The sequence below is a fragment of the Staurois parvus genome, unplaced genomic scaffold, assembly GCF_062004578.1.
Source record: "Staurois parvus isolate SC_StPar_1 unplaced genomic scaffold, SC_StPar_1.0 ptg000347l, whole genome shotgun sequence".
In the NCBI taxonomy this organism is placed as follows: domain Eukaryota; kingdom Metazoa; phylum Chordata; class Amphibia; order Anura; family Ranidae; genus Staurois; species Staurois parvus.
Genome location: NW_028318143.1, coordinates 5,519,254 through 5,542,505, shown reverse-complemented (window position 1 = coordinate 5,542,505; position 23,252 = coordinate 5,519,254). Strand labels below are relative to the sequence as shown.

General features: G+C 42.0%; 1 protein-coding gene across 1 annotated transcript in view; it reads left to right on the top strand.

The window, feature by feature from the left end:
* Nucleotides 1-218: 218 nt before the first annotated feature.
* LOC149456807 (atrial natriuretic peptide receptor 2-like) overlaps nt 219-23,252 on the top strand; it is a 66,993-nt gene continuing 43,959 nt past the window's right edge. Inside the window, exons 1-9 of the mRNA XM_089684402.1 lie at nt 219-317; nt 2,064-2,209; nt 4,513-4,582; nt 5,902-6,049; nt 11,629-11,715; nt 17,350-17,490; nt 20,229-20,350; nt 21,860-21,998; nt 22,895-22,943. Coding sequence (XP_089540528.1) covers nt 236-317; nt 2,064-2,209; nt 4,513-4,582; nt 5,902-6,049; nt 11,629-11,715; nt 17,350-17,490; nt 20,229-20,350; nt 21,860-21,998; nt 22,895-22,943 — 984 coding nt within the window. The 5' untranslated portion in view covers nt 219-235. The remainder of the gene's footprint in view (nt 318-2,063; nt 2,210-4,512; nt 4,583-5,901; nt 6,050-11,628; nt 11,716-17,349; nt 17,491-20,228; nt 20,351-21,859; nt 21,999-22,894; nt 22,944-23,252) is intronic.

Here is a 23,252-nt window from a genome sequence, read left to right as displayed (position 1 = left end):
GGTGAATATTAATTCATTGTTTGAAATTTTGTCAGATCGTCTCACAAGTTGGCTTGTGAATAGCCCATGTTTACTATCCCATGCTGTATATGAATGTATACAAATACATCATCAATGAATGGAGTCTTGGGTTCCCTCACCCAGGTATAAGGATCTGTAATAATATTGGCTTTTTTTCTCCGTGTTGTTCATTCCATGTACTTTGTTCTTTTAGGTGGTTCTGGTCCATCTTGGTATGACGTCATTAATCGCTCACATCAAGATTGGCAGCTTTCAGGCAGCATTGGAAGCGCCGTCCACCGTGCTGAGTGGAAAAGGTATCCTGATGGTACATCTTCACTATACAACCCAATAGCTGGAAGGGTCACCTGTCATTCATCTATACTGGAGGCAGCCATGTTGTAGGCTGAGCCAAAATTCTACTTCTAAATTTACTAATAACCAGTCACCAGTCAGTACTGTCAATCAAAGAGCACAATTCTATATCCCATTCTTCATGAATTTGCTTCCTAAATGTTTACTATAAGGGGATCCTGATTTGTAGTTCCCCCGTAGAAGAGCAGGGGTTTCCACAGTTTCCTTAAGGGCTCGTTACACTTGCTTTGAAGAGTGATTCAGCTTTGGGTCGCTCTTCGGAGAGTATTTGCCAGGCAGTGAGGAGGAATTGTATCGCCTCCTTACTGCTTGCTTTAGCCCCTTGAACCCCGCAGTGGCGTTCTTGAACCCTGCACTACGTGCATTGCAGGATGTTCATAGAGCGGCCTCATTCACTTCAACGGGTTGTGATCAGCGGGTGCTATGTCTGCCAAAAACAACGAGGGGTACAATTCCTGCCACAGCTGCAAAGCATCATGGCTGCAACATGTGTACACCCCCAGATGCTGCCTCTGCAGCTAAAGGGGAAGCAGTTGAGAAGAGTTAAAAATGTGGCTCCATCATGGGGTTTTACCGCCCCTCAATCACTAGTGTGAATGAGCCCTAACTGGTGAAGCTTCATTGCAATTGTGCAAAGCCTCTTCAAATGTATCATAGTGAAAAGCACTCTGTGAATGGAGGACAGGCAGATGAATAAAAGGTCCCCCTCCTCCATTTATAGAGCACTTCTCATTCATGGTAGCTATAGTATGGTTTCTATGAACGGAGGAGGGGTCCGGAAAGGGCTGCCATCTGATTGTTGGGAATGCAACAGCATGTACTATATAGTATTGTGTGTTAATATCACTTGACCAGTAGATGGCACTGTACACTAAGGTTACTAGTTGTGCATATGTGTAAAACTTGTTGGTTCTCTCTCTTCCTCTCTTTCCTCTCTTCTAAACCAAGATGTCTGCTGAAATGTGTTTTATGTTTGCAACTTAAGCCACACAAGTAAAACATTGTTCTGCCTCATCACAAGCTACCAGTGTCTTCTCTAACACATAACCAACACTGATCAACAAGCTGTAATAACATGTGGTTGAGCTTAGTTTTTATCCCCCCCCCCCAAACCACTCTCCCATTAAGTGATAAAAGCAACAGACAGAAAGACAAAGCATTGCAGCCATGGCAAAAAATAACCCCCCCCCGGTTGCGTTCGGTGGGCACTACCACCTGCTGAGACCCATTCAGGTGAATGGGACTGCTCTGCAACTGTCTTGCAATTAAGTGCAATGCACATGATTGCAGGTAGGTGGCGCAGCAGTTACACAGTTAATATAAATGGTGACTTATCACCTTCTCACTGTCTGTCAAATGCCTCCAAAAACGGTCGGAAACAGATTGCCTTTCAGAGGTGTGGCAGTCCTCGCTACATGTGTAAATGAACCCTAAAGTGGTGGTTCACACTGAAATTGCAAGGAACACGCTTTATGTTCCTGTACAATTCCTGGGTGGTTCAGTGTGATGTCTTTTTTCAGCCGATTCATTTGAATGCCCTGAAATCGCACTCTATTGCACCAAAAGAAGTGCATACACCACTTTTACAAATGCACTGCAATCGGATTGCATAGTACTGTGGTACTGGTGTGAACAGGTCCTTAAAGTATAATTGTGGTAATCATGTCTGTGCCCTTTGCTGTCTGTAGTGTGCGGTGACGATGTCTGCAGTCCGGAAGAAAACTGCGCCCTTTGTCCAGCAGACTGCGGTCCCTGCCCAATGGCGACCTCCGTGAAGATGGCTATAGCGCTCCCCCTCACCCTATTCTGCAGTGGCTTCATCTGCGCTATTGTGGTATACTATAGTTGTCTTATATACACCATGAAAGCTTTATTGTATACATGGAGTTGGTTCCTATAGCCAAACACAGCCAAATTGTGTAAGTCAGGGAACACGTACAGGGGTCGCAGGGGTCGAGGTTGCGACTCAGCCCCATGCTCCAGGGGGCCCGCTCGGCCCACCCCTGTACACCTGGATAGGAGTGGTGGTGGCATGTAGAGGAAGCGATCCCTCCATGCAGCCAGTGGCTGCAGAAGGGAAATGGAGGGCATCGGTTGCGCTACATGCCGCCCCGCCTCCTACCTATCCCTGTCCTGCTGCCCTGGGCCCCTGTGTGCTCCCCTGGCCCCCACTTGCCCCCCCTACAGTGCTGCTGGCTGCTGTGGGGGATGCTGTCAGAGTGGAGAGTGGGGAAGGGGCCAGTAAATGTATAATTTACTGGCTCCTTTCTTGTCTTGATGAATAAAGTCAGTGATCGGTACTGACTGGTACCTGTGTTTACTATGCTTCAGTTTATGAATGAATGGGAAGCTCAGTACAGAGCTATTCCTGTTCATTCATTCTGTACAGCTGAGGCTTCAGAAATGGAAATTGAGAGCTGTGTCCTCAATCTCCTTTCTCTGTCTTAAAGGTGAAACATCAGAGGTCTGTTTAAACACCTGATATCTCACCAAAGCCCCCAATGGGTTGCTAAAAATCATTTAAAAAATAATAAAAACAAAATTGCAAATAAACGAAAATAAAGAAGTGGTAAAAAATAGAAAAAAAATAAAAATACCATAAATAAAAAAACTACTGACACCAAAAATAAAAAAAACTACTGACACAAGAGGCGGAAGAAAATAAATAAGTGGTAAAAAAATAAAAATACCAAAAATAAAAAAACTACTGTCACCAAAAATAAAAAAAACTACTGACACTAGAGGCGGAAGAAAATAAATAAGTGGTAAAAAAAAAAAAAATACCAAAAATAAAAAAACTACTGACACCAGAGGCGGAACAAAGGTCACAAAGGTCGTACTTGCTACTAGGCCCTAGTGTTCCGCCACCGTGGGGTGACTCCAAGACGGTAGGAAGAGGGCCCGCTATGGGACCGTAATAACAGATCCCACAATGGGAGTAATCAGGATCAGTGGGAAGGGCCCTGGCCAGAGGGGCCCTTCATGGTTTCTTACATCGGGGCCCTGAAGGTCCTAGATATGCCTCTGGTGTAGGTTGTTTATTCTGGCAAGTAAAAAATGATTGTGTGATGCTTGTTGTTGCTACAATAGGAAGGCCCAGAGCATTTTTCTGTTTGTGAGCTACACTTAAAATGACACTAAACTCTGGCTTACAGCGCTAGTAAACCGCAGGAAAAAAAAAATTCTCCTGCAAGGAAATGTCATAGTGTGCTAGTATGCATCGTATCACTTTACTATATACTTACCTGTAGGCAAAAGGTAAAAAAATGTGTTTACTACCACTTAAAAAAAAACTATTCATATATTCTTAACTCAAAAAAGTCTCTTCTATTGCTCTCAGCCTGCTCCAGATCTCCACATTATTTATTTATTTACTTTTTGCTGGGATCTGACTTCAGGGAGGGTGGCTACATTTGTTCTCCATGGTCCCACCATATGTAGCCACCCTCTCTTTCTCACTCCCGAGTATGGGGTTTGCAGTGTGAATAGAGCAGTGCACATGGCTGCAAATAATGTGCACTGCTCATTCCAAACAAATGTAAGCGAGGGGGGAATGGAGAGGTGCAGGAGCTCACAGAGAAAAACACTGTAAGAAGAATTTTATGAAAAATAGGGCCATTAAGTAAGAATTCCGTGTATGGATATTTTATACATATGTATAGTTACTTTGGTCCAGCTTGAGCCAAGGTAACTATGTATATACCATACCTGGCTGATGCCCCTGGAATATGGAAATCGGTGTAGTAGACACTGCTACTCCAGTGATCTCCACTTGCTTCCAAGTACCGTGCTGAGAGGTTGCCCTGCTGCATTGTGAACATAGGAGGTTGGCCATTTGGCACAGCCATCTTCGATCAATGCTTTGCATTTTCTGAATAAATGCAAAGCATTCTCTGATTGGATGAGGTGGAGGCGGGGCGGTGATATCACACTTTCCACCTCATCCAATCAGGGAACGCTTTGCATTAATTCAGAAGATGCAAAGCATTGACTGACTGATGCCTTGTGGCACAAACCTCAGGTCTGCTAACAGCAACCTCTTCGATTTTGTTCTTTCTCTAACTTACACATTCCTACAAACTCCTAAATAAATCATGGGATTAATGAATTACTCTAATCTTTTTTTTTATATTGAAGTGGTTTCAGTACCAGAAGCAGAAGATGCTCTGGGATGAGAGCTGGATCCTCACCGTGAAAGACTCACCTGGTATGTTGTGTTCCATTAGATTGGATAGCCTTGTGTAGCACTACCCCCCCAAGGAGCTACTGGATTTTGGGTCCCCATATTTCCTCCCCAGCCAGGCAACACACATTTTCGGCAAACACACATAGTCAAGAATCCAGTCCATAGGCTTGTTTTTGTTGGTTTATTTAGGGGAAAACAACTTGGATAGGGATTAGGGGTTATGGGATGGCCAACTTGACTAGAAAGAACAGTTTGAGGCAGGGGCGGACTGACCATTTGGAAACTCGGGCACTGCCCGAGGGCCCGGGGTCAGTAAGGGGCCCCATGAGATGCCCCTGGTACCGTTTTCATAGGCTTTTTTGAGTTTGGGCAAGGACACAGGGGCCCCATGATCCCCTATTGCCCGGGGGCCCCATGAGTTGTCAGTCCGCCCCTGGTTTGAGGACAGACGTCCTGCATTTATGTGCAAGAAAAATGCGTCCAGGACGTTACTCCTGCCAGAGTGGTATCAGTCCCTTTAGGGATTAGTAGCAATCGTACATTAAGGAGCACTAGGTCCCCTTGTGTGAACTCTCATGAAGTCCCAATACTTGCTGGGAAATTGCTAGCCTATTTGGCTGCTTTGGATAAGTGTCCCAGAGCAAGGGATTAGGTTAGCTATGACACTGTCCCCATGAAAACATGCTGGATATTGCATCTGACAGCCTTCTCCATTATAGACCTGGGGGGTGTAGAGGTACTCACTCTGTCCCTTGTATCCTGCTGCTTAAGGAAAGATTGATTGTTTGGGCCCTTTGTAGCTGTGCTAGTCTTCCCATGCTGGGCAGGATGCCTCCTAGATGGGACTTGTAGTGAAGTTCCCTCTTTCTAGCTTCTTCTCCTTCCTTCCTTTCTCCTCAGCTCCAGCCTGGAGACACAGCCCCCCCTTCCCTAGGGTCCCCTCCCAGGCCTCAAGATCCTCAACATGCCACCTTCCACCCAATCATCAGACTCCCCTGCTGGCTAGGCTCTCTCATATTTATGGGCCAATCTACCACATTGCCAGGCCTCCTGCCTTGGATTGGTAAGACTCCCATGAAGATGCAGATCTTGGTCTCCACCCTTCCACCCACTAGTTTCTAAAATCTTCTGGAAGACTCCATAACCAGGGGGAGGTGCAAGAGACCTGACCTGTAGAGCCCTCCAGCCTGACCTAAAGTAAACCCCAAACAGTCATGCTCACTTCAGTTACTTGTGGGAGCCAAACTAAATTTACCTCTCTTCACCACGTAGAGGGGGCTACACTTGTATGGTGTATTATCGCACCTCTATCGCTGTATAATTGTGATAATGTTCCATAGGTGACGCTTTTTGGAACGGATTGGGCAGCACCATCAGTCTGAAACATAATAATAATAATACAAACCTGGAACCAAAACAGGAGTTGCTGGCAAATACGGTATTCATTTGTGGCTCACCTACAGAAAATTTCATCCAGACCGGGATCTAGTGAGTAAATGAAATCATTAAAACCGCCTGAAGATCTAAGCTAAGCAGAATTATATCTGAACTCCAAACATTAAATATCATTTCAGGAAACTATATCTCTTTCTGTAAGAAAAAAAAAACTGTTCTACTCTACAAATGTGAAAAGAATTTGCACTTGGATGCATTTGTCCATATTTCTGGTGCCTGAGATGTGCTGGAGCTGTGTACAGCTGTTCATTGACATGAATGGGTGAAGGCAGATGTATGGTCACACTGGATGTGAATTGGCATGCGATTTGCATGCCGTACGACTTGCAAATCGCATGGTAAGTCGTACCCTATTGTCCGCAATTACAGCGGTCATATCGGTGAGGTTCCCACTTGGTCGGAGCCGCGCCGATTTCTAAAGTAGTACATGCACTACTTTTGGAGCGATTTGCATAGACATCTGTGTCAGATGTCTTGCAAATCGCACCTCAAATCGGCATGTCACCCGACTTTGAAATTGTGCAACTTCATTGTAAGTCGCATGATTTCAAAGTTGAGATCAGTGTGACTGGGGTGTTCATGTAAAGTTATGAAAACACACTATCTGCGTTCGGGACATCATGTCTGTGAGAGTGCGCTACTTTACACTAATAATGTGGGCAGCACAATGGCACCTCCGCCTGGCAGTACTAGGGTCGTTGGTTCAAATCCCAACCACAGCACCACCTGCCTGGAGTTTGCATGTTCTCCTTGTTCCTGCGTGGGTTTTCTCCAGGTACTCCAGTTTCCTCCCACACTCCAAAGACATGCTGGTAGGTTAACTGGATCCTGTCTAAAATTGTCCTTAGCATAGGAATGTAAGTTAGGGACCTTAGATTGTAGACCCCTTGAGGGTTAGGGACTGATATGACTGTACAATATATATGTAAAGTGCTGCGTAAATTGACAGCGCTATATAAGTACCTGAAATAAATAATATGAAATAAATAGCAGCACATAACTGCTTCCAGCAGCCTTCCCCCATTTCTGTCTATGAAGCTATTAGCAGCCTGTTTACATTGTACAGGTAAATGCTCCCATGTGCACACAGCCTTATGAAGAAATAGAAGCTGGTATGATCACTCTTCCTTTGTTAAATGTCAGTGGTGAGGATGGGTACAGAAACAGTATGGCTTCTACTGACGTATAATGAACGTAAAGTGGTTGTTATCCCCGGTTCACACATGGGCGAATTTAGATGCGTTTTAGAACGCGTTGATTTGCATGCCATGTAAAATAACATTGAGTTCTATTGTGGCTGTTCACATATATTCGATGCATCCTCAGTGCGAATTTAAAAAGAATCTCATGCATTTTCTCAATGCGAATTACAGGCTCATTGACTTAAATGAGAACACTTATAAATTGTCCATGTCTTCAGTTGTGAACACGATTTGAGCCTTGCCAATATGCATCAGAACTGCATCTAAAGCGCCCCTGAGCCACTGAACAACTACTTTAGAAATTCACACTGAAAAGGGACCTGAAAATCGGGCCGCACATGTTTGAACCCAGGCAAAAGGCTGAAGGTTTTTTACCTTCATGCATAGAAACCTTCTGTGTGCTGCTTCCCCACAGCCCCCACCCCCCTTGTACTTACCTGAACCCCTGAGCCTGATCTCGATCTAGTGATGTGCACAGGAGCCTCAGCTGTCCCGGGTCTCTCTCTCCTCATTGGCTGAGACGCAGCAGCCATTGACTCCCACTGCTGTCAATCACAGCCAGTGAGGAGAGAGCAGGGGCCCCCCTTAGGGTTCGTTCACACTTGACTGTTTTACCAACGCTTGCCAAACACCCCTATAGCGAACGCTCCGCAAACGCCACATGCGCGGTTTAGCGGAGGTTCCTAGGCATTTGCTGAGCGTTAAAAGCGCCCCACAAATGCCTATAATGAAGTTTAAATGGTGTTACCGCTCCGCAAATGCCCCCCACCCGCGCCGCAAACGCCGGCCGAGCGTTTGCAGAGCGGCACCATAGACTAGAATAGGAGGCTTCAACGCCTCCTGACTCGACCAGAGGCGTCCGTTTTGCTGCGATGCTAACGGTCCCGTTAGAACAGCAGCATGTGCTGCAATGTGCAGAATTCTCCGAGGCGTTTGGGAAGCGGTAAAAACATTTCCCAAACGCCTCTCTGCCGCCTGCACACAACGCTAGTGTGAACGTAGCCTTATGGACGCATAGAGCAGGGCTCAGGAGCGAGTACACACCAGTGCCCCCAGAGCAAGCAACTTGCTATTGGGGGTATAGGTCAAGAAGAAGGAGCCAGAAGCACCGGCGGGGGGACCCGAGAAGAGGAGGATCAGGGCTGCTCTGTGCAAAACCACTGCGCAGAGCAGGTGAGAGTGACATGTTCATAATTTTAAACAAAAAAACAATAAAATATATATCTTTTTAAAAAAATATAATTTTTAAATATATTCTTTGGATTTTTTTAACATATAAAAAAATAATTTTCTCATATATTTGTAAATGCATTCCAAAAATGTACATTTGTATTTTTAAAGACATACAGTATATTTGAAATGTATTTTTAAAAATATTTTTCATATATTTTGTAATAAAAATGCATTTCAACATGCAGTATATATATATATATATATATATATATATAAATTATTGAATATGGCCAGAATTGTAGTATTTCAAATATATGGCAATCTATTTGAGTAGAACATACATTCAAACATATTTTTCTTCCATGTGGGCAAATACACAATATATATTGCAGCTTACTATCATTAGATGTGGTGGCTGCATTAGTTTTATTTTTTAGGCTTTTTTCCCTTTGTTCTCACCTGGTGATCTGGCCAGTAACACACCTCCTGTATTAGAGTGCCCTCACTCTGGACAAAGGAGCACAGGAGGCACATTTGGACAGATGCATTGTCAGTCTGGGGAGAGGGGAGTGTTACATGGATTGTTAGATTACACTAACAAATTGAAGCTGAACTCCAGCTTATACTTTATAATGCAGTCACAGCAAACTGTTTTTTCTCCTTTTGGGATAAAGGTTTTACAAAAATTAATAAAAGCTGACCATTGTAAGCACCCTTGTCAGAGTTAAATGGTCCTCTAACTGCTACATCTGAAGGGCAGCGTGTTCTTAAATAAAATAAAGAATTCCTAAAAAAAAAAAAAAAAAAGAAAAGCAATGCAGCCATCACATCTATGAATTGCTAAGCTGACATATGATAAATGTTTGCTTTTGGGTTTAATATTCCTTTAAAGCAGATTGAACCTAGACCAGGGGCGGACTGACAACTCATGGGGCCCCCGGGCAATCGGGGATCATAGGGCCCCTGTGTCCTTGCCCAAACTCAAAAAAGCCTATGAAAAAGGTACCAGGGGCATCTCATGGTGCCCCCTACTGACCCCGGGCCCTCGGGCACTGCCCGAGTTTCCAAATGGTCAGTCCGCCCCTGACCTAGACACTAGAGCTTCGTTCATATGAGCAGCAGGCAAAGGTGGTGAAAACAGGCATTTGATCTGTGTTTTTTTACCAGCCCCCCTCCCAATTGCCCACCAGTAAGTTTACATTGCCAGTGGACACGTCTGCACACATTGCCAAAGTCACAATGGGCCACACATCATGTCACTTTTGGCAGGTGGTATCATCACCCAAGGCGTCTTCTTCCAGTGAATGGCACCGCACCCCCAAACGCAGTCCAACTGCATTTAATGCATGTGACTGCAGTGTGTTGCATCGCTATTTCCCCAAAAAAAGAAGAAACAGGAGCCAAGGAGGCAGTATATTGCCCCCAAGCCACCTGTCAACTGACTCTGAAAAGCAAACGACTGTGAATCACTTTTATGAGCTGTCAACAAAACAGCTGTCCATGTGAAGGCGGCCAAGTGGGACTATTTATGGTTTCCTTTGCTGAACACTCATGTCAACGTGCATTTTGTTCTTGTTCTACATGCAAATGCAGGTCACTAAAATCCCACTGATTTTAATTAAATACATATATCCAGTGCAGTGACTGACCTCAGCTGATACACAGAGATTAAACAAATCCTCCTATATAAGGTGCACCTGTTTACCTGCAGTCTTCTTTTCTCTACGTCCATTCAAAGTCCAGAAGTTATAAAACTTTTCTGAGCTTTCAGAAAACAGGGGGAGGGGAACTGAAGTTACACTCTGCAGAGCTCAGTGAGGGGAGATCTGATTGGTGGGAAGGGACACATTCACTCAGCACACAGGGACAACAGGAACAGAGTTGAGGCTGTCAATCACAGGCTGTGTGCTGGAGTTCCCTCCCCTGTCACCATTTTTATCTTGGTGTCAGGAAAACTTGTTAGAAGAGACTCTTGCTGACAGCAGAGGAATGCAGCAGTAAACAGAAATGACACTTAGTGCTCTGGATTGAGATAAGTACACACTATAGAGGGATATGCTTGGTTCATATTTCATCTCTGAGGTTTACAACCACTTTAAGCAGTACACATGGCAAGTCAGAGGCTGCGTTTGCCCTGCTTTGCATTGTGCTGTGTTTCTGTACTTTGAGTTAGCCAGTACTTTTTTTAAAGTCATACCACTGTTTTATAAATGGGTTTGGAGATCAGTAATGTATCTTTAGCAGTCTTTTCTGAAGTACAGCATTTCAGTGATTAAGTAATCTTGCATGGCAACCACTTCCTGTTATCTCACATATATATTCTTATTATTATAGCCAAATTTACCCCCCTAACTCCTCCCACAGTTTTTACACTACATAGACAGTAATATACCGAAACATGCAAATTCTTCCCGATTGGTGTGCTATTACTTTGTGGAACGTTTCGCCGAATGGTTCACGAAATATCAGCATTTTTGTGGTGAAATTGGTCCCATAGGAATGAATGGTGGAATGTTCAAAACTAGAGTGGGAGCTGACAAAAGCTAGAGTGTGAGCTGAAAAATCAGGACATGATTTCTAAACTGCCATCACTCCCTCATTTTCAAGCCCACCTACACAAATCTTATATCAAAACGTTCAGCTATCCCTGCTGCCACTAAAAATGCCCACAGCTAAGCCATAGTCCTGATAGTTTTCACAATATGACCATTTGTTTGCAACTCACGCCGCCCATTGACATTCATTGAAACTCCACTCTAGACACCTGAAATTTGAAGGGCAATTTTTAAACTGTGACTGTGCCTCCATTTTTAATATTTCAGAAACATACTATGCATCAAAATGTAGGTCTGGGTCTTGTGATTCTCACAATATAAAGCTCTTCACTGTAGGATTTATAGTCTTAAAACTACAACTGTTTGAAGATGGCAACCGCCAGTGAAGTGAGCAAGTTGGAGCAGTTTGTTTTTAACCGCTCTTCTCTGCCCTTGCTGTAGAGTGAGTTGCCATAGGAACCCAGGTGTGTGAGCAGGCAGCAGAGTCACAAAAGCTACTCCGCCCACTCCAGTTGTAGACTACTGGTGGAAGCAAGAACACTTCACACAATTTTCCCAGAAATTGTAGATTTTCTAGTTATTCTTTCTCTCTTTTTTTTTTTTTGCATTATAGTCATAAACACTATATTATATGACATCATTGTAAGCTACTGCAGTAACAGGCCACTGTCTCTTCTTCCAGTGATGGACGGATAGTATCAGTAAAAAGAATATATAAGAAGAATTTTACCATTACTAAAACAATCAGGAAAGAAGTACAGCATGTCCGGTGAGTTCACATATACGTCAAGACAAAAAAACCTCAAAAAAACTATGCAGTACATCTCTGCAATACATACACACCTGCCCATGTTTTATCTCTTGCAAGTATAGAGGAAGCTGTCAGAAATGCACTCAGATTCTAAGTCCTGTTGTGGGCTGACAATACACAGCATATTTGTGATATAAATGGTGTCGGCCCTCTGGGTGGAAGAAAAGGAAATGCTCGATTCCCCCATCAACACAGTCAGTCCATATCCATAAATGTGTATTATTGCGCATCTGGTGAGTGCGTAATTCTATTACTTACCTGGCACATCACCTAACCATTGAATATAGCGTGTGGATCACCAATTCTGAGATCATAAATTTTCGGATCTCCAGCTTGTCACTTCATGGACATTTTATTTTCGCATTATTGTTTATTACATTTGTCACTTTATTAGCACCAGCAGTCACTTTACAGTGACACTATACAGCGTGATCACGTTCACTTTGTCACTTTATGGACATATCAGTGCAATTATTATTGGTCAGTTTATTTACACTACAGTCACCTTGTTTATCATTGTCAATCATCTGAGACAGTGATATATTCACATATCAATTTATACCTTTATGTTTTTGGTTTTATATCCTCAGGTTTGCATTAGCACTTTGATTTACTTGCACTTTATCAATTTTCATGATATATTTTAGCTCTGCACCTATTTTATACTAGTGTTTTGGAAGGTTTATTTGGTACCTTTTCGGTGTTACAGCAGCTGGGTATTTTTAGCGCTCACTTTCTTGTTTGTGTTTTTAAGTGTTGATGGAAGAATGCCTCCCACAGCTCTATTGCGTTCTGTCAGCACAAGGAGCCTTCCTGGCTGGCAGAACACAATGATCACCGCTACCAGTTATAGCCACCAGCAGTAATCACATGTAGAAAAATCTGACAGGCTGGTTGTGCCCAAGTCAATTGATGGATTGAATTAGGTACAATCAGCCTGCCTTTTCATGGATTAAATCTCGGCTGGTCCCTGCTAAACTGGCCGAATTGCAATTTATGTATGGCCGGCTTAGTTCTGCAATCCAAGATTAGAGGAAGGCTCTTTAAGATATCATACATACCTGTAACGGCAAATGCTGGGTGCAATAACTAAAAGCAAGTCATATACACACACAATCAACATGTAGTCATGCAGGTACTTTTAATCAGCATTTACACCATTACATATTCTACGTATGTGAAAGACCCTCTACCCAATGTATACCTGCCCTGGTACATCATAGCATTCACTCAGCACTCAAGAAATAACAGAATCCAACTGCAATATTCTTGCACTGTCAAAACCTTCACTTTTATTATCACATGACACACAGGAGGATATATCTTATAGTCATCACAATCTGCATAATAACGCACACCAATAATAATGTGAGCATTACAGCATGAAAGAGACACATCATTTGACAGCATCAAAAGCATAGAATTAATAGATTACCAAAGCTATGTGGAAGTGGGAAGGAACAAATCCCATCTGAACTATACTGTCCAGGGAGTCACAGGGAAGCCATAAGCACGACCAATTGATGAGCCCATATAGTCTTGCAAGAGTCCCAGCGTTAGAGTGTTCTCTGGCCACTAGGGGGCTTCCTAGCGGTCTCGCTTGGACTCCTGGCTTTTAAACCATTTTTCTGGCAACTTTCCAATAGTGGACGGGCGCCACATCCGCCACAAGAGGAGCTAGCAGAAAGGTTCCGCGAGGATAACAGAGTCACGATCAGTCACCATATTGATTCCACATCGTTATCTGAAAAGTCACACTTTTGCTTCAGTTCAGCTTCTTATCTACCCTAAACTTCTTCTCATCTACCCTAAATGTAAAGATTTCTAACTTCTCAAGCAAGTAGACGTCTTTAAACAGGTTCTTATCTTCTAATGTGACATTACTAGATGTCATAAACACGTTCAATTCCATAAACAAGTTTTTATCTTACTCCAAGCAGAATATCTTGTGACTCTGTTCCTTTGGCTTAGAGAAATGACATCGACCACTTCTCATGCTCCGGGCATTTGGGCAACAATTCTTTATTGTACAAATTACCCAAGAAACAAATGGTCCAAGGCCAACACATTTCATAGGCATTACAATACCCTTGATTATTGTGTGACAGGTTAGTTGCCCCGTTGACATAAACTGGCTTATTCAGTAAGGCAAATAGAGATCTCCGAAGTTCCGCACACTAATACAATTAATCAAAAATCCTTTTTTACTGGTCTGTCTACAATAATAATCTGAAATTTGATAGGATGCTATGACATGACATGCACATCTTTGATCCTCTCTAAATTATTTAATGCGCACAATTTTTTAATGCGCAACTTGCAGCAAAGGAGCAGAATCACAGGGGTTGGTTTACTAAAATTGGTGAGGGATACCAAACAGAAACCAATCAGCTTCCAGGTTTGTATGCCAAAGCACTTCCAGTCCAGACACTTTCACCCCCCTTCCTATCTAGGCCAATTTTCAGCTGTCAGCACTATCACATTTTGAATGACAATTGCACGGTCATGTACCCATATGAATTTTTTAGCATTTTTTTGAGATAGACAAAGCTTTATTTTGGTGGTATTTATTCACCACTGGGATTTTTATTTTTTTTTTCTATGTAAATGAAAAAGTCCAAAAATGTAGAAAAAAAGTGTTTTTCTTATCACATTTTGCAAATAGATAATATTTCATCATAAATCTTTGCCAAAATATATTCCGTTATCTTTTTTAGTAAAAAAATAAATAACCCAAATTAGTTTATAACCAAAAATTATAATTTTTAAACTTTTTTTTACATTTGTATTTTATTTTTTTATATTATTATGTTGTTTGTTTTTTTTTTACATACTGTCACTCTAGCAGTACAGTGTCACCATGGTGACACTGTACTACTTGCGGGAGGTAATGAAGATTTTTTTTTTTTACACTGATTGCTTTTACACCCATAAAGGCTGTAAAAGCAATCATTTCTCCTTCTCTCTGGCTGCATTCTTGCAGTCATTGAGAACTACTGTGTGAGCTGTGATTGGTCACAGCTTGTCACATGGTACAAGGCTGTTGTGAATAGCCTTGTACCATGTGACCTCTTTGATCATTCACAGATTTCACATGTAGTAAGCAATGATGTCAGAAGTGACATCTTGCTTACTACTCTGCATGTAATCACTGATTGGCCAATCAGTGATCACATGATCCGGACCTCAAACAGAGGTCCCATCTGATGATTGGTGTTTCACTGTGCTGCGCGCTCCCAGGGAGGGTTTATAAACAGCCACCTGACCCTGCACTGCCACCGTCTGGCCGTTTATATACAACAGCTGGACGGGAAGTGGTTAATTGAACAAGCCGAAGTTAGAAGCTGATTGGCTGCCATGCACAGCTGCACCAGATTTTGCACTCTCCAGTTTTAGTAAATCAACCCCACAGTTTTTTGGCCCCATAGACTTTTAATTTGAAGCACCTAAAAAATGCTCATAAACAAGCGTTGTTTCAAGCATTTTTTAGGCATGCCCGTTAAAGTCTACAAGGCCAAAAACAAGTGATTCTGCTCCAAAGAAGCTTATGTACTTTTTCGGGCTTTACTTGACATGCGATGAGCAGCCTAATGAGTATAATGGGATTCTTTTTGAGCATTGTCACTAAGGTTTTTGCTCAGATATTTGGTAATGAATTATTTCACAGTACCTGCAGCTAGAGAGCTCAGGGGTGGTTTGTTTTAAATCTATTTTAATGCTCATTAAGAAAATGTGAATACACTATAATGCCAAACGTATTGGGCCAGCCCTCCAAATCATTGGATTCAGGTGCTCCAATCACCTCCATGGCCACAGGTGTATATAAGCACCTAGGCATGCAGACTGCTTCTACAAACATTTGTGAAAGAATGGGTCGCTCTCAGGAGCTCAGTGACTCCAAGCGTGGTACCGTGATAGGTTGCCACCTGTGCAATAAGTCCATCCGTGACATTTCCTGGCTACTAAATATTCCACTGTCAACTGTTAGTAGTAATATAACAAAGTGGAAGCAACTGGGAACAACAGCAACTCAGCCACCCAGTGGTAGGCCACGTAGAATGACAGAGCGGGGTCAGCACATGCTGAAGCGCACAGTGCACTGAAGTCGCCAACTGTCTGCAGAGTCAATAGCTAAAAAGCTCCATACTTCATGTGGCCTTCAGATTAGCACAACAACAGTGCATAGAGAGCTTCATGGAATGGGTTTTCATGGCTGAGCAGCTGCATCCAAGCCTTAAATCACCATGTGCAATACAAAGCTTCGGATGCAGTGGTGTAAAGCACGCCGCCACTGGACTCTAGAGTAGTGGAGACATGTTCTCGAGAGTGACGAATTACGCTTCTCTGTCTGGCAATCTGATGGATGTGTCTGGGTTTGGCAGGTGCCAGGAGAACGGTACTTGCCTGACTGCATTGTGCCAAGTGTAAAGTTTGGTATTATGGTGTGGTGCTATTTTTCAGGGGTTGGGCTTGGCCCCCTAGTTCCAGTGATGGGAACTCTTAAGCTGTCAGCATACCAATACATTTTCAACAATTTCATGCTCTCAACTTTGTGGGAACAGTTTGGGGATGGCCCCTTCCTGTTCCAACATGACTGCGCACCAGTACACACAACAAGGTCCATAAAGACATGGATGAGCGAGTTTGGGGTGGAGGAACTTGACTGGCCTGCACAGAGTCCTGACCTCAACCTGAACACCTTTGGGATGAATTAGAGCGGAGACTGCGAGCCAGGCCATCTCGTCCGACATCAGTGCCTGGCCTTACTAATGGGCTTCTGGAAGAATGGTCAAACCTTCCCATAGACACCCTCCTAAACCTTGTGGACGGCCTTCCCAGAAGAGTCGAAGCTGTTATAGCTGCAAAGGACGGGGCCAACTCAATATTGAACCCTACGGACTAAGACTGGGATGCCATTAAAATGTGTGTAAAGGCAGGCCAGGGTGGCAATACAGAGTACCTTGTTATCCATAGTCAGGAAACTGGTGCACTTCAAAATAAATCTTACCAATTTGTCCTAAGAGGACATCCTGATGGCCAGAAACAATAAATTAAAGCTCTAATCATGGCTGCAGAACTATAGGTAGTAGTCCTTATAAAGATGGCCTTTCTTGGCTATTTCTTATGTTTTGTTTCTTTCAGTAGTCCATGATAATGTTATCAGTGTTCTCAGGTTAATCAGTTTTGGGTAAGCCCCATATACACATTGAGAATATAGGACAAATGAGCGTCCATTTTCTTTTCTTGCATGCTTGTCTTATATAAAAAGTGAAGATGTTAACTAAAGTTCCAAAAATTCTTGTATAGCAGAATAAAAATTCGGAAGTGATGTAATGTATTGTAAAGTATTTGTATTGTATTTTCGGTCACAAATTGTACTGGTTGAACGAAAATCGTAAGATTTGGTATCGCATGACAAAAAATGTTGTGCTTTTCGCTTCGAGTAATTCAGACAATTGCTGTGTACTAATGATCAGATTATTGTACGATCACTTGGAAAGCAGAATTCTTCCTACGATTTTCTGATCTTGTGTATGAGGCTTTAGAGGACTTGAAAAGCTCTCCAGTGATTACATTATGCTGATTTTGCAGGAAGTTGGATCATCAGAATCTCTGTAAGTTCATTGGAGGATCAATAGAAGGAAACATCTTCATCATCACGGAATATTGTCCTAAGGGCAGCCTGATAGATGTCCTCTTAAATGATGACGTTCCTCTGAATTGGGGCTTCCGGTAAGCTTTCACTGGCTGCACAGAAAATTGGTGTTTCAATGTCTTTGTTTGTACATGGCTCAAAGCACAGCAGGTATCTAACATGGTCACATGACATAAATCAAATATTAGAAAATCTACAGTTTCTTCTATAAAAATAGTGACATTCCCCCTTTCCCCCTCATCCTCATGTGCAGATATTTGAATCTTAGATCCTGAGAAACAAAGCTCAGAATGCAATAGATCCTTGTGATAAAACAATATCCTACGTTCCAGTTATTTCCAGAGTTTCAGGTTCTCCACTACCATGGCTTAGTGGTGAGTCTTGGAAGTTTGCAAATTGAGAACTTTTGACCATAAATTTTGTAAGTTCCCTGCCCAAAATAATGAACAATAATGCCTTTGCCAAGCACAAAAGGCAATAATTTGGCTTTTGTGCATGGCAACAGCAGCCATGTTGTCAGTGTGTGTTGGAGCTGTCATGATGGCCATATATACGTAATGATTTGATAGAAAAATTTTGAAGTGGATGATTTGATCAGATCTGTGAATTATCGAAAGGACATGTACTGTGTCATAAATCAGTTTCCATCAAAACCAATCAATTTAATCCAAATTTTTCTGATTGGCCTGGACAGAAGATTCTCTCATAGGAGAGCAGACTATTTCATATAATTGTTGAGTGTACACCGTGTTCCAAATTATTATGCAAATGATATTTTTCTCATTTACCTAAATAATTGATGTAAATAACAGTCAGCATAAGTCTCATGTTATCAACTATTAAGAGTACAACTCAAATTTTATTGAACAAACCTCCTAATAACAGTATTTTTTTTAAACATAAAAAACTTACAATGCACTGTTCCAAATTATTACACACAGTAAGTTTCAAAACACTTTATAGGTTGTAAAGAACTGAAAATTGTCATTTGTTGTGTTTGCAGCATATTTACTTAAATCAAAAGCTATCTCAATCAAACTTTTAACAACATTTTAACTTTTTAAACATTTTAACAGGTCACGTTACATTGTAACATAGGACCCTTTATTTGATAGCAGCTTTACAAGTCTTGCATCCATTGAACTTGTGAGTTTTTGGACAGTTTCTGCTTGAATTTGTTTGCAAGATGTCAGAATAGCCTCCCAGAGCTGCTGTTTGGATGTAAACTGCCTCCCACCCTCATAGATCTTTTGCTTGAGGATGCTCCAAAGGTTCTCAATAGGATTGAGGTCAGGGGAGGATGGAGGCCACACTATGACTTTCTTTCCTTTTATCCCCATAACAGCCATTGATGCAGAGGTATTCTTTGCAGCATGAGATGGTGCATTGTCATGCATGAAGATGATTTTATTACGGAAAGCATAGTTCTTCCTTCTGTACCAGGGAAGAAAGTGGTCAGTCATAAACTTCACATACTTTGCAGAGGTCATCTTTACACCTTTGGGGCCCCTAAAGGGACTGACCAGCTCTGTTCCTATGATTCCGGTTCAAAACATGACTCAACCACCGCCTTGCTGACGTAGCAGCCTTGTTGGAACAGGGTGGCCGTCCACTCTATCCATCTGGACCATCCAGGTTTGCTGGGCACTCATCAGTGAACAGGACTGTTTGAAAATTAGTCTTCATGTATTTGTCTGCCCAATGCAGCCATTTCTGCTTGTGAGCATTGGTTATTGGTGGCCAAATAGAAGGTTTATGCACAGTTGCAAGACTCTGGGGGACTCTACACCTTGATGTCCGTGGGACTCCAGAGGCACCAGCAGCTTCAAATATCTGTTTTCTGCTATGTAATGGTATTTTAGCAGCTGCTCTCTTGATCCGATGCATGGATCTGGGAGAAATCTTCCTCAATGTGCCTTTATCTGCACGAACCCATCTGTGCTCTGAATCAGCCACAAATCTCTTAATAGTGCGATGATCACGCTCACGTTTTCGTGAAATATCTAATGTTTTCATACCTTGTCCAAGGCATTGAACTATTTCACTCTTTTTGGCAGCAGAGAAATCCTTTTTCTTCCCCATATTGCTTGAAAATGGTGCTCTGCTTAATAATGTGGAACACCCTCCTTTAGTAGTTTTTCCTTAAATTGGGCTCACCTGTCAATCTAATTATCACAGGTGTCCGAGATTGTTTTCAGTGATCAAAAGAGCCCTGACACACAATGCCATCCATGAGTTCAACTGAAAAACAAAATATTTAATCTTTGTGGCACTTAAATAGAATTTGCATAATAATTTGGAACACGGTGTATGGCACAGTTTTCTGATTGTATCTCTGATCAGCCAGTAAATTTACCAATAATACGATTTTATAATAAATCATTAATCTTAATGATTTGAGTGATGGTCCACATTCACCAAGGCAGTGACTTGCTTACTGTGCTTTTTGTTTGATGATATTTTGCATATTAGCCCTAGAAAAGGCCAGAAGTGAAGTAACAAACAACAGAAGTAACAAGATCCGCCCCCAATTGACTTTGGTTGGGTCCACCGCACATTTTGCAAATTTTTGCACTTTGAACCAACTTTGCAAACCTCTTTGTGAACTGAACCCAGGCAGATTCACACATCCCCTGTTTTACATATAAATGGTAACATTATAAATTTGGAGATGTTCCTCAAAGTCTTCAAATGGTAACTGTAACCATCGGATGCTAACTCAACACCATGTCCACTGGTGTGCACAATTTTATATTGCAGCACAGCAAATAAGGTGCCATCAATAAAGTAAAGAATACTTTCTGTCTTGTTACAGACTTTCGTTTGCCACAGACATTGCCCGAGGAATGATGTATCTACACCAACATAAAATCTATCATGGAAAGCTGACCTCCCGCGACTGTGTCATAGATGATCGCTGGGTTTGTAAGATCTCAGGTAGGGTTCTATCATGTGGGATATAGAGTTTAAAATAATTCCATGTATAGACATACTGACACATACTCACTGGTGCTCAACCTGTGGTCTTCCAGCTGTTGCGAAACTACAAGTCCCATCATGCCTCAACCTTTGTGGGTCATGCTTGTCACTATCAGCCTTGCATTGCCTCATGGGACTTGTAGTTGTGCAAAAGTTGGAGGGTCACAGGTTGAGCACTCATGCTCTAAGGCAGGGGTGTCAAACTGGCAGCCCTCCAGCTGTTGCGAAACTACAAGTCCCATCATTCCCCTGCCTTTGGGAGTCATGCTTGTAACTGTCAATCTTGCAATGCCTCATGGGACTTGTAGTTTGGCAACAGCTGGAGGGCTGCCAGTTTGACACCTGTGCTCCAAGGGAATACATATGAGGTGTGACAATTTAATTGGACTGTAAAAAAAAATGTTTGCTTACCTACACACTATTGGCTGTTGTCACCTTCACAGTAGTCCCCTTGTGAAGCAACACACTTTTCTAGACAACTCCGCCACTGCTGGAAACTTTCCTGGAATTAGTTTTTGGGAATGCAGTATCTTTGTCATCAATTCTGTGTCCTTATAAGGCATTTTTTTAATTTTGAAAAGAGCTAAAAGTTACAGGGTGCTAAGTCAGGGGAATAAGGTGGTTGGTCAAGTTTCAGAATGGATTTCTGAGCCAGGAACTTGTGAACACTCAACCCATTATGTGCAGGAGCATTGTCGTGGTGAAGAATCCATTTGTCAAGCCAGTTCCAGTCTTTTCTTCCAAACAGATTCACTTAACCTTTTCATTTTCCACCTCTGCATCTGTCTTGTGTGTTTTTGGCTGCCCACTTTTTGAATCATTGTGGACATCTTCCTTCCCCCTCATAAACTGCCTATGCCTTTCAAAAACACTTAGGGGTTTATTTACTAAAGCTGGAGAGTCCAAAATCAGACTCCCTTCTGCATAGAAACCAATCAGCTTCCAGGTTTCATTGCCAAAGCTTCATTGAACAAGCTGAGGTTAGAAGCTGATTGGTTTCTATGCAGAAGGGAGTCTGATTTTGGACTCTCCAGCTTTAGTAAATAAACCCCTTAATGTCTTCATGGAATGTTCACCATATGTCTGTTGTAACAGAATCAAAGTTTCATTCGCATGTTTGCTAATTTTCACGTACAATTTGACCGTAATCCACTGCTCCAGATTCTTGTCACTCATTTTCCAACAAGAACACAATGCATACACGTTTTATTTCTTCTACTGCTCTGTAAAGGCTAAATCATCTGGTCTGTGACCCAGGCGAGTGCTAGTAAGAACATGTCAGAACACTCTCGAGTGTGAATGGCTATATGAAACCAATAAAGTGCTACACTGCAGACATTCCAGGAATTAAATTGTCACACCTTGTATGCTTATATACCTTGTGTGTGCGCATAAAATACAATTAATATATATTGTAACAAGTGTTCTTAAACCAAAATAATGCATTCTAGTTTTCTACCTTTCCAGACTACGGGCTGATGGTCTACAGAAGGGACGAGTTCAAAGAGCTGATGGAGAAAAAGCCAGTGCACATCTACTGCCCCCCAGAGGTCATCCAGAGTGACAGCAGCTGTATAGTACCCACACCTGCTGCTGATGTTTATAGGTAACATAAAAATGAGATTGGGACTTTCATGGTATCAAACTTGAGTGACTTTTCATGATTGTGACTTTCAGATATCAAAAACACAAAACTTATATCTCTTTAAAAAAATTTAGAAATGTTACAAATAGTTCTTAAAAAAACACTCCTGTAAAAAAGATTTGTATCACCTGCCAGTAAGTACGCATCAATTTATTACTACAATATTGCAGTCCTAACAGATGAATTGCAGCATCCACTTTAGCGAACTTTATCCGATATGTCAGATAGGTCAATTGATAGCCGGATATCGTGTGTTCTAGACTGCCTAGTATTTTCTTTAATGTGCATGTGTGATAGTGCTGGACCAATGGACCTGAGGCTTGGTATTGGGGAATACACAATGGAGTGAGTCTTCTGGGGGGCTTACTATGGTCCTGGGTTGCTGAGAACACTCAAGAGTTATCTGATTCTGGAATGGATATAGAGGAACAACCAGTACAAAATTTCATATCACTCAGTGGTCTGTTTGAAATGTTTAATGATCAAGAACAACAGGTAAAGCCATCACGTTTCGGGGGGAAATGCCTCTCCTTCCTCAGGACCGGGGCAATGGATATGATTAAAACAGAGATGAGATGTGATAGTAGACTTATAATGGAACCTGTTAAAATCTGTCAAACAACTTCTGGATAATGTAATGTATCATTGCCGGCAGTATTCATTTGCGAGAAGATTTGATAGTTCAAGAATGATAGCACCCATATTAAGCCTTCACCAATTCTTGTCAGACAATCATAAAATCCACACCACCATTCTTCCATTACATGGAGATATCACATATAAAATTTCAATTTGATATGTTTTATTGGTTAAAAAAATCACCTTCTAAATAACCAAAAGTATTATTTTCATTCCAGCTATGCCATCCTACTAGTTGAAATTGCAAGCAGGTGTGAACCGTTTTCAGTAAGTTCTATTCTATGGTTTTCTTTCTTTTTTATTCAGCTGTGAATAGTTTGTACCTACTGTATATATATATTCATTTTTTTTTTTTTGCAGTTTCTGCCTCCTGCTTAATTGTTCTGCTCATTTTAAACCGATTAAAGCGGAACTCCGGGAAATCTGAAAATTCTCCCTTGCTGTGGGACTGCGTCTGCACTGCAATGGTTGACTAGTCATTTAGGTTTAGGGGCAAATAAAGGAAGATTTACTTACCTGATCCTCCGCTCCTCTATTCTGCTAAACTGGTCCTGACAGCCTCTTCTTCCCCATATT